The sequence below is a fragment of the Myotis lucifugus genome, unplaced genomic scaffold, assembly GCF_000147115.1.
Source record: "Myotis lucifugus unplaced genomic scaffold, Myoluc2.0 scaffold_104, whole genome shotgun sequence".
Classification (NCBI taxonomy): domain Eukaryota; kingdom Metazoa; phylum Chordata; class Mammalia; order Chiroptera; family Vespertilionidae; genus Myotis; species Myotis lucifugus.
The window spans coordinates 2724133-2736257 of NW_005871152.1; the positions used below are offsets into that span (position 1 = coordinate 2724133).

The following is a 12125-nucleotide window of genomic DNA, read 5'->3' on the forward strand; positions in this document are numbered from 1 at the left end:
TCCTCTGCCTTTTCTCTCATTTGTACAAAGGCACAATACGGGTTAGCAGGGGCCCGGATATCATGGAAGCAGTCAGCTATGCAGGATCCATTAGTTTGCAAAGCTTCTTCAACCAGAGACGATGTCTGATGCCTTCTTGGGAACTGTCAGAGCTTGTATGGTAGATATTGAATTCTCAAAAATATTGCAATGACAGTAAAGGAGCTTTAAAATAAAACTTCTGATTCCTGCTATTACACCAAACTTAAAAAACAAAAGCCAAAACAAAAAACAAGTGAGTGGTTCTTAACCTATTTCATTCCATATTTTTCTGCTTCTCTGGTGGTTTGGAAAACCCTCTGGGACTCTTATGGGTTAAGTGAAGTAGGTTCTACCTTGTCACTGAGTCATACAGTGTTTCTCAAAGTGTGAGCCATGGGATATTAGCCCCATAGAAATTGTTCCAGGGGAAAAGGGCTTTGTGGTCAGATAAGACCAGGAAATTGTGCATTTGCTATTCTCTTCCTGGAGATAAGCAATGCACACTGGCTTTGTAGAGGTTCTGACAAGTCCTGCAGCAGAGAAGCCTATTACACTTTGTTTAATCCAGTGTATCTCAAATTAATTTGACCACAGAGCCCCCACTATTCCTTTTTTTGTAAATGAATACGAACTAGTTAGTGTTTAAGCAATAATCTCTGAGATCCACAGAAAAGTGGTCTAGACTATAAATGTTGGAATCAGGCTCAAATTCAAAACTTAGATTCATTGACTTCAGACAAGCAACTGAACCTCTCTGATCCTGAGTTTCCTCATCTGCAATATGGCATTATAATGCCATTTGCTTTATAGGATTAACTGAAATTATGTAGATAAAGTGCTTAGCGCAGGGCCTGGATACAATAACCACTGAATACATTAAGCATCTATCATTATATTATTTTTTATTTCTATCAGTGTACATCCCTATGACTTCTTATGTCATTTCTAGACATAGTTTGGAAGAAATGTCAATCTTTATTCTAGCAAAGTGGATGAAGTTTGCAACACTGTTGTCCTTTATACAAACCTACTCTGGTAAGAAAGTCAGGGTTTTTTTTCTCAGCTTCTCGGAACTCTGGAGACTGACATTCGCCAAATCCAGTCCTCCTGAAACCCGGGAATTCTCCTTCACCTGTCCATCAGTTGTGATTTCTTAGGCTGCTCATAAACCAGTTATGTTCACCTGAAAGAAAAATTAAACCCAAGGTGGCAAATGAAGTTCTACATTTCAAAAGGCATTTCCTAGTTACTGGCTTACCTCCGGGCTTGTGGGGCTAGGGCAGGAGAGAGACAGTGTGGCACAGATCAGGCGGAGTGACTGAAAAATTCCCGGGTTCTAGGAGCACTCACCTGCCCTTTTCGGATGCAGGTGCCACAGTAGACGTCACAGAGTCCACTGATGACTTGGCCAAGGCAGAGCACCGCTTCGACCACGCCGATCCCTAGGAGGATGGAGAACAAGACCACGTTCCACAGGACGATATGCTCAGGCTCTTGGCACGTGGCCCAGGTGGGCTGGTTGAACAAGTAGTTGTCCCTGCCAGGATAGACGAGAAAATGAGCCTGGCTTTCAGAGACAGTAAAGGGAGGGAGGTGTTATTGACTAGCACGGGAGAGGCACTAGTCCAACACAGGAGATTACAAAGCTTTAGGGTCTTCATTGTTCTCATCTTCACGAAGATAGAAGCTTTATTATTGCCCCTTGGTGGAAAGGGCTGAGCAGACCCTTTCCCTCCGATAGCACAGTTTCTCAGCAAGGCATTGTGGATGTAGACATAGCTGCACAAGACAGCATATGAAGAAGCGGGAAACCCTGGGCTACAAGGTTATAACGGCTGCTATGAGGTCTCAGAGGCAGTGGAAGTGGTTAAGAGCTTGGGTGTGAAAGTCCCGCAGAACCAGGTCCTAACTCCAGCTTCCTCATTAAAAAGGTCTACACAGACCGTCAAACGACAGCGGGAAGGCTGGGGAGTGTTGGGTGGGGGGTGGGGGTGGGGTGAGGGGGGGAGATAAGAGATTAACCGAAGGACTTGTATGCATGCATATAAGCATAACCAATGGATACAAGACACGGGGGGGGGGGGGAGGTGAGGGCATGTGTGGGGGTCGGGGGGCGTGTAGGGGAGGCCGGGGGAAGGTCAATGGGGGAAAAAAGGAGACATATGTACTACTATTTGTAATACTTTAAACAATAAAATAAAGTTTAAAAAAAGTTCTACATAAATTTCCTAAATGTTTTTGTACATCAGATTCCTTATGTGTAAAGTGACCTTAAAAATGACGACAAGGCCCTGGCCGAATAGCTCAGTTGGTTAGAGCATCGTCCCAATTTGCCAAGGTTGTGGGTTCAATCCCCGGTCAAGGCACATCCAGGAATCAACCAGTGAATGCACAAATAATTGGAACAATAAATCGATGTACACCCTCCCTTCCTCGCTTTAAAAAAATCAAATTTAAAAAATGGCAACAACACCATAGAGCGATTAGGAGGATTAGATAAGGTGTTAGCACATTGCCTGCCATGCAGTAGGCAGTATAGTTTAATTATATCCTAGAAAGGGGAAGACTAGAGGGGTAGAGTAGTTGGAGAAGGCTTCATAGGGAAAGCTGGAGTCACCTGGCCTTGAAGGAGACAGCAGCAGAGAGGAGAGCAATGAATTATAAAAAGAAATAGTACGTGAGTAAAAACTGTAAGGGAACTTTGGACTCACAGTGTACTAGTTGGATAAAGGGAAAATGGAATAGGTTTTCAGGCCATATTTCATAGAGCTGTATATTACTTGACATTTCTGTCTTTATTTCCACCTTTACCCATATTCATATACGTACCTATTGTGTTTCCAAACTTAAACTTACATTTAAGTTTCTTTAAATGTAAACATTTCTTGGCCTTATCAGCATCTTTACATTTTACAAAAACCCTTTTGGTTAATCGATAGCAAAAGGATTGAAGGGCAAAATGGAACTGGGATACTGTTGCTTCCTAAACCTGGTCAGGAGCTTCCCGGGTGTGACCTGAATCCAGCCCCCAGAGGGTGGGTAGGGAGAAGCTGAAGAAAAAGGCAAACCACACCAGACTGGGAGGCGGCACGTTTAATAAGCAAGGGGATTTACTTACAATACTTACATGACTACAAGATGAGTAGTTTTCCATACCCACCCACCTGCCAGCATCTTAAGTTTTTATAGAGAGGCCCTCACTGGATTCAGTCACGTATAGTCTCAATATCACATTGCTCTCTCCAGGCTGTATCCTTGGAACAGCTTCTGGGAGTGGGGAAGGCAAGTGAATGCACATTTCAAGGACCGGGGAGGGGCTGAGGAGCCTCCAATTGCCCGGTCCAGCTTGACTGTCTCTTCTTCTTCTTCTTTTTTAAAAATATATTTTTATTGATTTCAGAGAGGAAGGGAGAGGGATAGAGAGAGACAGAAATATCAATGATGAGAGAGAATCATTGATTGGCTGCCTCCTGCATGCCCCCAACTGGGGACCAAGCCCGCAACCCTGGCATGTGCCCTTGACCGGAATTGAACCGGGACCCTTCAGTCTCCAGGCCAACGTTCTATCCACTGAGCCAAACCAGTCAGGGCAGTGATCATGTCTTCTTGATGAGCTCCCCCAACAGGTACTTGTTGGAGGTAGATGGTGTTGGAGATTGGGTGCAGGGTGATACAGACTAGGTGAAAAGATATTGTCAGGAGAGAATTGACAAGATCTGGTAATGGATTGAACATGGGAAGTAAGAGGAAGAAGAATCAAAGATAACTCACAGCTTTTAGGTGACATTTACTAGGGTGAGGATGACCAATAGGAGATTTGTGGACATAGAGTTTAGGACATATTAATATTGAAATACTATGTGTTCAAGAGGAAATTTCAAGGAGGTAATTAGATATTTGGGTCAAGAACTCAGAAGATTTAAGCTTGAGATAGACATTTTGGGATTATTTACATGGATAGATGGATGGTTGTGAAAGCCATGGGGATGGATGAGACCTGCCAGGGAGAAAACATGAAATGAAAAGAGAAACAGGGTCTTTCTCAATCAGTTGGTGTTGGGTTTCTTTCTGTGTCCCTTCAGGAAAATAAATGTGCATCATAATCACAGGGTCCAGACACTTCAGGTAATTTGTGTAATTCCAAACTTGGTAATTGTCTTCCCAGGTTGACTGTAAACTACTTGCAAACAGGCAAGTTGTCTCATCCTTCCTTTGCACTCCCTTCTCTTATCACAGTGCCTAGCAAGTACTAAGCAGACCCTCAGCATCTAGTTGAGTTTAATAACTGGGGCTAATGAAATCAGGTATTAATTATATTGAATACCTTGGGCGGACTCCTTAATTCATGGGCACTTCTCCCCTTGGCCAATCACCTCCTAGAGATTCTAGATTTGGAAGCAGGTGTGGAGGGAGGAACAAGACACTAGGTATGAACGAAAGTACCTGGTCCCTTGGTCAATACTGAGAGCACATACTCTTTGTGGTCATCAGCTGTATCGTCATTAGATGTTAGACACTGACCCAAGACCATGAATGCTACTCACTCCAGGCTGTCATTCCTGAAAGGGTAGGTGTAGTTTCCACTGCCTGTGTCACAGAAGGGGCCACTGAGCAAACCCAGTGAAGAAATGACCACACAGTACACAGCCCCCATTGTGCCCTGTATGGCCAGAAGCACAGGGAACAGCATCTGCAATGGAACAGAGTCAGAAATTCAGTGCAGCAATGGGAAGGACGGTGGTGGGAAGCCAGCTTTTTACAGGTGCAGCCCCTGAGTTTCCTGGCAAATTGAAAAGGATCCAAATCTTTTCTTGCAGATGTCAGACCCGGTAGGTGTCCTTGTTTTGCTTCCCACATGTACAAAATGAGTGCTGGAGGCAAGACGCCCTCTGTCCATTGACTTACCCCAGTTACAATTCTAAAGAATGAAATGATCCACTACTATTTGCCAACCTGGTGCTCGGTGTTCAGTACGTGTTTGTTGTATGGTTGGGTGAGTAAATGAATAATTACTTGTCACAGGGAGGCAAGTGTCGAGGAAAGGTGGCATATTAGCACATTAATAAACTGGGGCGAAGCTGGTGAACTTGTTTGCTTCAAAGCATGAGCTTTTATTCCTGACACATCCATGCTGTGTCCCTCTGACCGCAGGGAGTAAGGCAGGGGGACAGCTGGAGCGTAATGGAATGACTCAGGGAGCTCCTTGGAGATGGTCCTCAGGCGACATGGGGCTAAGACCTCTGTGGACGGTCTGATTGGAAGCTGCAAGGGTTGGGGCAGGGACTTTTGAAGCAGAAAAGAGAAATGAGATGGTGTGTGAACTAGGAACCTAAAAGCAATGGACAGCTTGCTGTGATCAGGGACAAGATCAGGAACAAGAAATAAATCCGTAATGGAAGAACTTACAGAGTGGCAGCTTCTGTTCTTCACAGGACATTCTGAGAGAGTTCCTGTGAAAGTGTTTTTGAGAGTACAATCTTCAACGTCCCCTCTTGCTTGGATCCCAGTTTTGTGACGTGTTACCCCATTGGCTACCAGGGAATAGGAAAGTCAAAGGATGTGAGGGTCCTAGACCTCCCCACAGACAGACAGGCAGACAGATAGAAGTGCAAACAGCCAAATGCTAGCAGGCTGGTCTACCAGAGCTTTGTGTCCAATGCAAGTGACTCTCCTCACATCTTCTCCAGGTTCGTTTTTCCCGGGATCTTTTTTAGCTAGAGCCCTGCATAATATCACTATGTTCCAAAGGAGCATTGGTCTAAAATCACATGGCCTAGGCCCGGGGTCGGCAAACTGCGGCTCTCGAGCCACATGCGGCTCTTTGGCCCCTTGAGTGTGGCTCTTCCACAAAATACCACGTGCGGGCCCACATGTACAGTGCAACTGAAACTTCGTGGCCCATGCGCAGAAGTCGGTTTTCGGCCTGGGCGAGTCTATTTTGAAGAAGTACTGTTGATATTTGGCTCTGTTGACTAATGAGTTTGCCGACCACTGGCCTACGGAATAAGCCCTTTGGGGGAGGGGTAGGTAGGTAGGAGGTTAAACATTCTGTAGAATCCACAGAACTTACCCCACATCTGTGGACACAGCAGCCTCCTCCACCTCCTCTCAACAGCATTAGTGCTGGCACCATAACCTGTGGCGAAAATATAAATAAAAATAAAAACTCTTGTAATGAAGGGAAGGTTACCTTTTTGGAACAAGGTTTTGATTGTGTCTCTAGCTCAGTGATGGCGAACCTTTTGAGCTCGGCGTGTCAGCATTTTGAAAAACCCTAACTTAACTCTGGTGCCGTGTCACATATAGAAATTTCTTGATATTTGCAACCATAGTAAAACAAAGACTTATATTTTTGATATTTATTTTATATATTTATATGCCATTTAACAAAGAAAAATCAACCAAAAAAAATGAGTTCACGTGTCAGAGGTGTCATAAGTTCGCCATCACTGCTCTAGCTATTAAAAATGTCCAATGATTCCTCATTGTCTGTAGCATACGACATAGGCCCTGACTTGGTGTACATGAGCCCTTCGTGGCTTCACCTCCCCTCCATCATTCAGACCTCCCGACACACCAGTTTATGGCCTCCCGGGATGGACCCAGGACTTTCCCTGCCTCGGGGCCTTGAACAGGCCTTTCACCCTTGGCCATCAGGTAAACTCCTCTTCACCCTCAAAGGGTCCATTTAGAAGCTATCTCCTGCGGTAGGCTGAAAAATGCCCCTCTCCAAACCCTAAAGATATATTCACTTCCTAATCCTGGGACCTTGGAATAGTACCTTCTATGACTAACGATGTGGTTAAATTGGGGTTTTACTAGGCGTTTATCCTGGGTGGGCCCTAAACACGATCACATGCAGAGGGAGTTTTGAGAGACCAACACATAGAGGAGAAGGCAGAGGCAGAGGCTGTGAAGATGGAGTGATGGAGCCACAAGTCAAGGAATGCCAGCAGCCACCAGAAAAGGCAGGGAATGGATTTTCTCCTAGAGCACAGAACATGGGGCTGTGCCAACACACTTCATTAGAACTCTGGCTTTAAGAACTGTGAGGGAATACATTTCTGATGTTTCAAGCCACCAGGTTTGTGGTAGTTGATCATAGCAGCCGTGAGACAGTACATGCCCTCTTTGTAGTTTTCAGTGACCTCTCCCCTCCCCTTCCCCCCACAGCTAAAGTGAATAGCTCCTTCCTTCCCACCACTCTGTCCTGTTGCCCCGAGCTCACTGCATTCTCCTCCTCCCTCTGGGCTCTGGGCTCTGAGCTCTGGGGGGCAGCAGCTCTTGCCCCAGTGTCGGACACAGAACCAGACCCAAGGACATGGTGGTAAAATTTGTGATGACGTTTCCCCCTGTTTCTTCTGGCAGCGTGGGATAGGAGAGAGGGCACTGGCATGCTAAGACCATGAGCGAGAAACAGGAAATAAATACACAATGGATGAACTCAACTTTATGAAAAAAAATCACCTCACCCTAGAAAGGGTTGGTAATGTGTTGCTGATGCAAGCATCTGAGAGATCCCCAGTCCCCTGTCCTCATCAAGCTGACTAAGACATACCTTAGGGAAAATACGATTGGTATGTGGTTGATGCTAATGATGATAGCCTGAGGCTGGGTGTGGGGGGATGGGGATGCAAACTCACATGATTTTAGAGGCTCTGCATGTAATTTTAAGTAAAAAGGTATGTCCTGGTATAAGGTATTAGGGAGTGGTGGGGACTGTGGAGATCTGGAGGGCACAGTCTCCTCCCCAGAGTATCCAAGTCACTGTAAAGCAAAACATGCAGACACTGCACCAAACTCCCAGGTGGTGTGCAAGATTTGACGTCTTGAGGAGAGCTGGGGCAGTTCCATGGCACCCAGGAAAAGGAGAGCTACAGGATTTGGCAGTGTGTATCCACAGTGCTGGAGAAGAGTGCACTGAGTTTGCCTGATTATCAGCTCTCTCTTTATAGTGGAAGTGGGTGGATCCAACTCCATAACCCTAGGTACAAGGATGGTTTGACCTCCCCTTGCTCTGATTCTCTTACGGCTGACATTGAATGAGCACTAGCCACAAGCCAGACTTGACTCTCTACAGGATCTCATACAGTATTCACCATAACCGTGGGAGATGGCTGTTATTGATATCCCCTTTTTATGGAGACTTCAGAGAGATGCAGTGCTGTGCCTAACATCTCACAGCTCAAATACACCCTCTTCTCTCTAACCCCATGGCCACTACCTTCGTTTACCCTAGAGCTGGGCACCTGGGAAGACATAGAGCGGCACTAAAGCCTGACTGAACAAAAAAGAAGGAAAGGAAAAGGGGTGGGGGAGAGAAAGAGGGACCGGCTTTCTGTTTTTTACTTTATGCAACCATTTTCCCAGGAGATCCGGGAGGTTTTGTTGGGAAGCTGGAGCCAGGGTTGGACAGCCGCTGGTGTTAAGGGGTGCAGTGGAGACAGGGTGTCGGGTCCCTGCTTGAGCTGGGCTCCCTCCGTTTTCCACCTGATCAAAGAACGCTTTCCCTTCGAGTCATTCTCTTCAAATACAGGTTCTGAGATTCTGCTTTTAGGAAAACCTGGTCTCAAGCTGCTTGATTCCTTTCAATAGTCACTGTACCTGCTCATTTCTATTTTTAGAGAAGTTGGGTGCTGATGTTCCTGTGTTCTACAGTTGAAGAGAGTGAGTTTAGGGATTTGCCTGGTGGTGGAGCTGAGAAATGCGAATCTGTCCTGCAGAAAGAAGCAGCGAAGGTCAGAGGCAAGAGACAGGCTCTGGGTGGACCCACAGAGAAGGTGGAGGAGCTGGGAATCCAAGCCAGGAAAGGGGACAGCTCACATTTCACTGGCTGCTGGGGGTTGGGGGCACTCTGCATACATGGTCTCATTTAGTGTCTCCACCTTGTTGTGAGATGGTGCGATTTTCCTTTCACTGCCGCTCAGGGAGGTCACACAGCAGGTGCAGGGCAGACCCATCATCTGAGCAAAGTCTGTTAGGCTCCTGGGTCTGCACTGCCCATAAAGACGGGCTCTGCGCTGAGAAACAGACAACCTTGGCCCAGGAATTGCTGGTTTAGATGTTCTCTTGTGCAGGGAGGGGTGGGTGGTCAATGGATGCAACTTGTGACCTCACTGCATCTAATACTGTGGGGGGAGAAGAAGCAGGAAGGGAGATGGTCAACTTTTTCTGAGGCTTCCTTATGCCCCATGCATTCATCCATTTATTGAACACTTACTCAGTGCCTGGCACTGGGGTCTCCCATAATCAAATGATCTTTTCAAAAGGGACTACTGGGAGAGGAGGAGCCAAATGAAAACAAAGGCGGGAAGGAAGGAAAACACATTATCTACTTCAGGGGGTAACAAACTACAACCTGTAGGCTAATCCAGTATGTTGCCTGCTTAATAAATAAAGTTTTATTGTAATATAGCCACACCCATTTGCTTACATATTGCCTATGGCTGCGTTTGCCCTGTGATGACAGAGCTGAGTGGCTGAAACAAGAGACCACATTGCTTGCAAAGCTGGAAATATTTACCATCTGGCCTTTTACGAAAGAAGTTTGCTAATCCCATAATTTTGCCTAGGGAAGCCTGGATGGGAGTGACATAATTTATATTTCAAGGTGGTCATCTTGAAACCAGATGAACTTGACAAGTATTCAGTTATTGTGCTTTTTATAAAGTGTATCTTTCATGCAATGAGCAGCCACATATTAAGCTCTAGTCTCAGCCGGCACTTTGCTAGGTAGGCTCTTAGTGGGCAAAGGTTAACAAGATTTGGACTCTGTTCTGGAGAAGCTCACAGCCCAATGGGGGAAGCAGGGACATAAAAAGATGCTTGCAGCATGATATGTTGGGCGCAATGTGGACACTGTTTGTGTATCATGTGTTGTGGGTCCAGAGGAGAAGCAGCCAGCCATGCTCCGGGGCCTAGGGAAGGCGGCTTGAAGATGAGACAATTGCTCTGTGACTTTCGGGGTGTTAAGGGGAACCCTTCATTTGGAAGAGGTAAGCTAACTATGCCTCATTCTTTTTGTTGTTGTTGTTAATCCTCACCCGAGGATATTTTCCCATTGATTTTTTAGAGAGAGTGGAAGCGAGGGGGAGAGACAGAGAGAGAGAAACATCGATGTGAGAGAGACATATCGATTGGTTGCCTCCCACATGTGTCCCGACCAGGGCTGGGGATCGAGCCTGCAACTGAGGTATGTGCCCTTGACCAGAATCAAACCTGGGCCGGCACTCTATCCACTGAGCAAACTGGCTAGGGCTAAACCTCATTCTTACCAAGAGACCAGCTCCAAGAAAGCCGTGGAAAAACCAGACCAAGTCTGTGATCTTGGCAGGCTCCAGCACCTGCCCATTGGGAAAGTACAGCAGGAGGTTGGCAATGATGGCAGCGATGGCCAAGGGCAACAGCAGCATGCCGGTGTACCTGGAGCCCGTCTCAGAGCACATGGTGACTCCTCCCTGGAAGAGAGAGAGAAAGCAACCAGGAACCGGCAGAGAGAGAGAGTGCACCACCGCAGAGCCCCAAGAGCAGGTGCCACGCCCACCTCCCCACCTTCTCCACTGGTAGGTGGTGTGACCTGGGAAGGCACCTCATCTCTCTGAGTCTCAGTTTCCTCTGTAAAGCAGAGAAAAATATCGACCTCCTCGATCAGTGGTTCTCAACCTTCTGGCCCTTTAAATACAGTTCCTCATGTTGTGACCCAACCATAAAATTATTTTCATTGCTACTTCATAACTGTAATGTTGTTACTGTTATGAATTGTAATGTAAATATCTGATATGCAGGATGATCTTAGGCAACCCCTGTGAAAGGGTCGTTCCACCGCCAAAGGGGTCGCGACCCACAGGTTGAGAACCACTGTCCTAGATGGTGGTGTATGGACCAAAGGAAGTAAAGTCAATGTGAAGACTGCTGGCTCATACTAGATATCCCATAGGTTTCCTTAAAGGACTGGGGGGACTGAGGTCATATTTAGGAAATTACTGGTATCCTGTTCTGGTTCTTTCATCCACTCCAGGAGTAATTCCCATAGTGATTTTGAACTAGATCCTGGGTCTGAACCCTGGCTCCACTACACAGCAGCTGTGTGACCTTGGGCAAGGTATTTCACCTCTCTCGCCTCAATTTCCTCATCTGTCAAATGGGTTTGACATTAGTCCTCCCCTTGTGGGATTGGTGAGAGGATGAAAATAAGGTAACATATTCAAATATTCTCATACAAGGCTCTCAGTGCATGGTAGCTGGAGCGTAAAACACCAGGGGACTTGGAATCATCTCATTTTATTTATGTAGAAAACGTCTTTTTTCACGTTCTTTGTCAGTCAAGTTTATTGAGCCTGGAGGTTACAGAGAAGCCAGGATGGAGGCACATAGAGAGAGGGAAACGTTCTACATCTTATTTTCCCTACACTCACTGCTACCAAGCATACAGGAGATTAAAGTCAGGAATGCATCCGCTGGGTGAGGGCTGCGGGAGAAGCCTGTGGAATGTGACTGTGACCTGGGAGGTGTTCCAGTTTCGTGTTAGGGGGCGCTCTCCTCACACCTCTTTGTGGCATTCTCGGCTCAGATTCCAGCTGAGATTGTTGACCGGCTCTTGAGTAGCGGCTCATTCACTACCCCGCTCCCCAGACATAGAGGCCGGGTGCCCGGACTGGCCAGTCCCACAGGGGGAAAGCTGCAGTGATTTGCACGGCCAGAGACCGCAGCTGAGAAATGTCTGGCGTTAGCTCTCTGCTCCTTAGAAGGTTCAAATAGTTATTAATGAACAATGGCTTACGCAGGAAGATAATGCTCGGGGTCTTATTTCTAACTGTTATCTATGTCCAGGCTGCAGAAAGCTGACGCCTGAATGGGGTGCTGCCCCTGGCTCCTTTGCTTGGATGGAGGAGATTGAAACTGTCGACCTCACTCCCCATTGTGACCACTCACAGCTCTGATCATGAGAATGTAACACTTAGAGGGGCATAATACTGGATGAGGTGCAACAACAACACACAACTACTTGCTATTTGCTCGAGGCTCAGTATAGACATTATTTCATTTAATTCCCGTGAGGTAATAGCTCACAGCTCCACAAGGAAACAGTATTATAGAATCCAGGG

General features: G+C 46.5%; 1 protein-coding gene across 1 annotated transcript; it reads right to left on the reverse strand.

Annotated features, from left to right (window-relative positions):
* Nucleotides 1-1183: 1183 nt before the first annotated feature.
* On the reverse strand, nt 1184-10466 carry LOC102425037 (transmembrane 4 L6 family member 1-like). The gene is made up of 5 exons (XM_023757289.1): nt 10296-10466; nt 6092-6157; nt 4566-4711; nt 1372-1558; nt 1184-1204 (listed from the first exon to the last, which is right to left on the reverse strand). Exons 1-5 carry the CDS (start codon nt 10464-10466, stop codon nt 1184-1186), a joined length of 591 nt encoding a protein of 196 aa, XP_023613057.1.
* Nucleotides 10467-12125: the final 1659 nt, after the last annotated feature.

Coding starts and splice junctions, on each gene's coding strand:
- LOC102425037 (XM_023757289.1), bottom strand. CDS start 10,466: ATGTGCTCTGAGACGGGCTCCAGGTACACCGGCATGCTGCTGTTGCCC. Junction 4,712..6,091: donor GCTGTGTCCACAGATGTGGG/GTAAGTTCTGTG, acceptor GTTCCATTGCAG/ATGCTGTTCCCTGTGCTTCT. Junction 1,205..1,371: donor CCTGCATCCGAAAAGGGCAG/GTGAGTGCTCCT, acceptor TTTTTCTTTCAG/GTGAACATAACTGGTTTATG.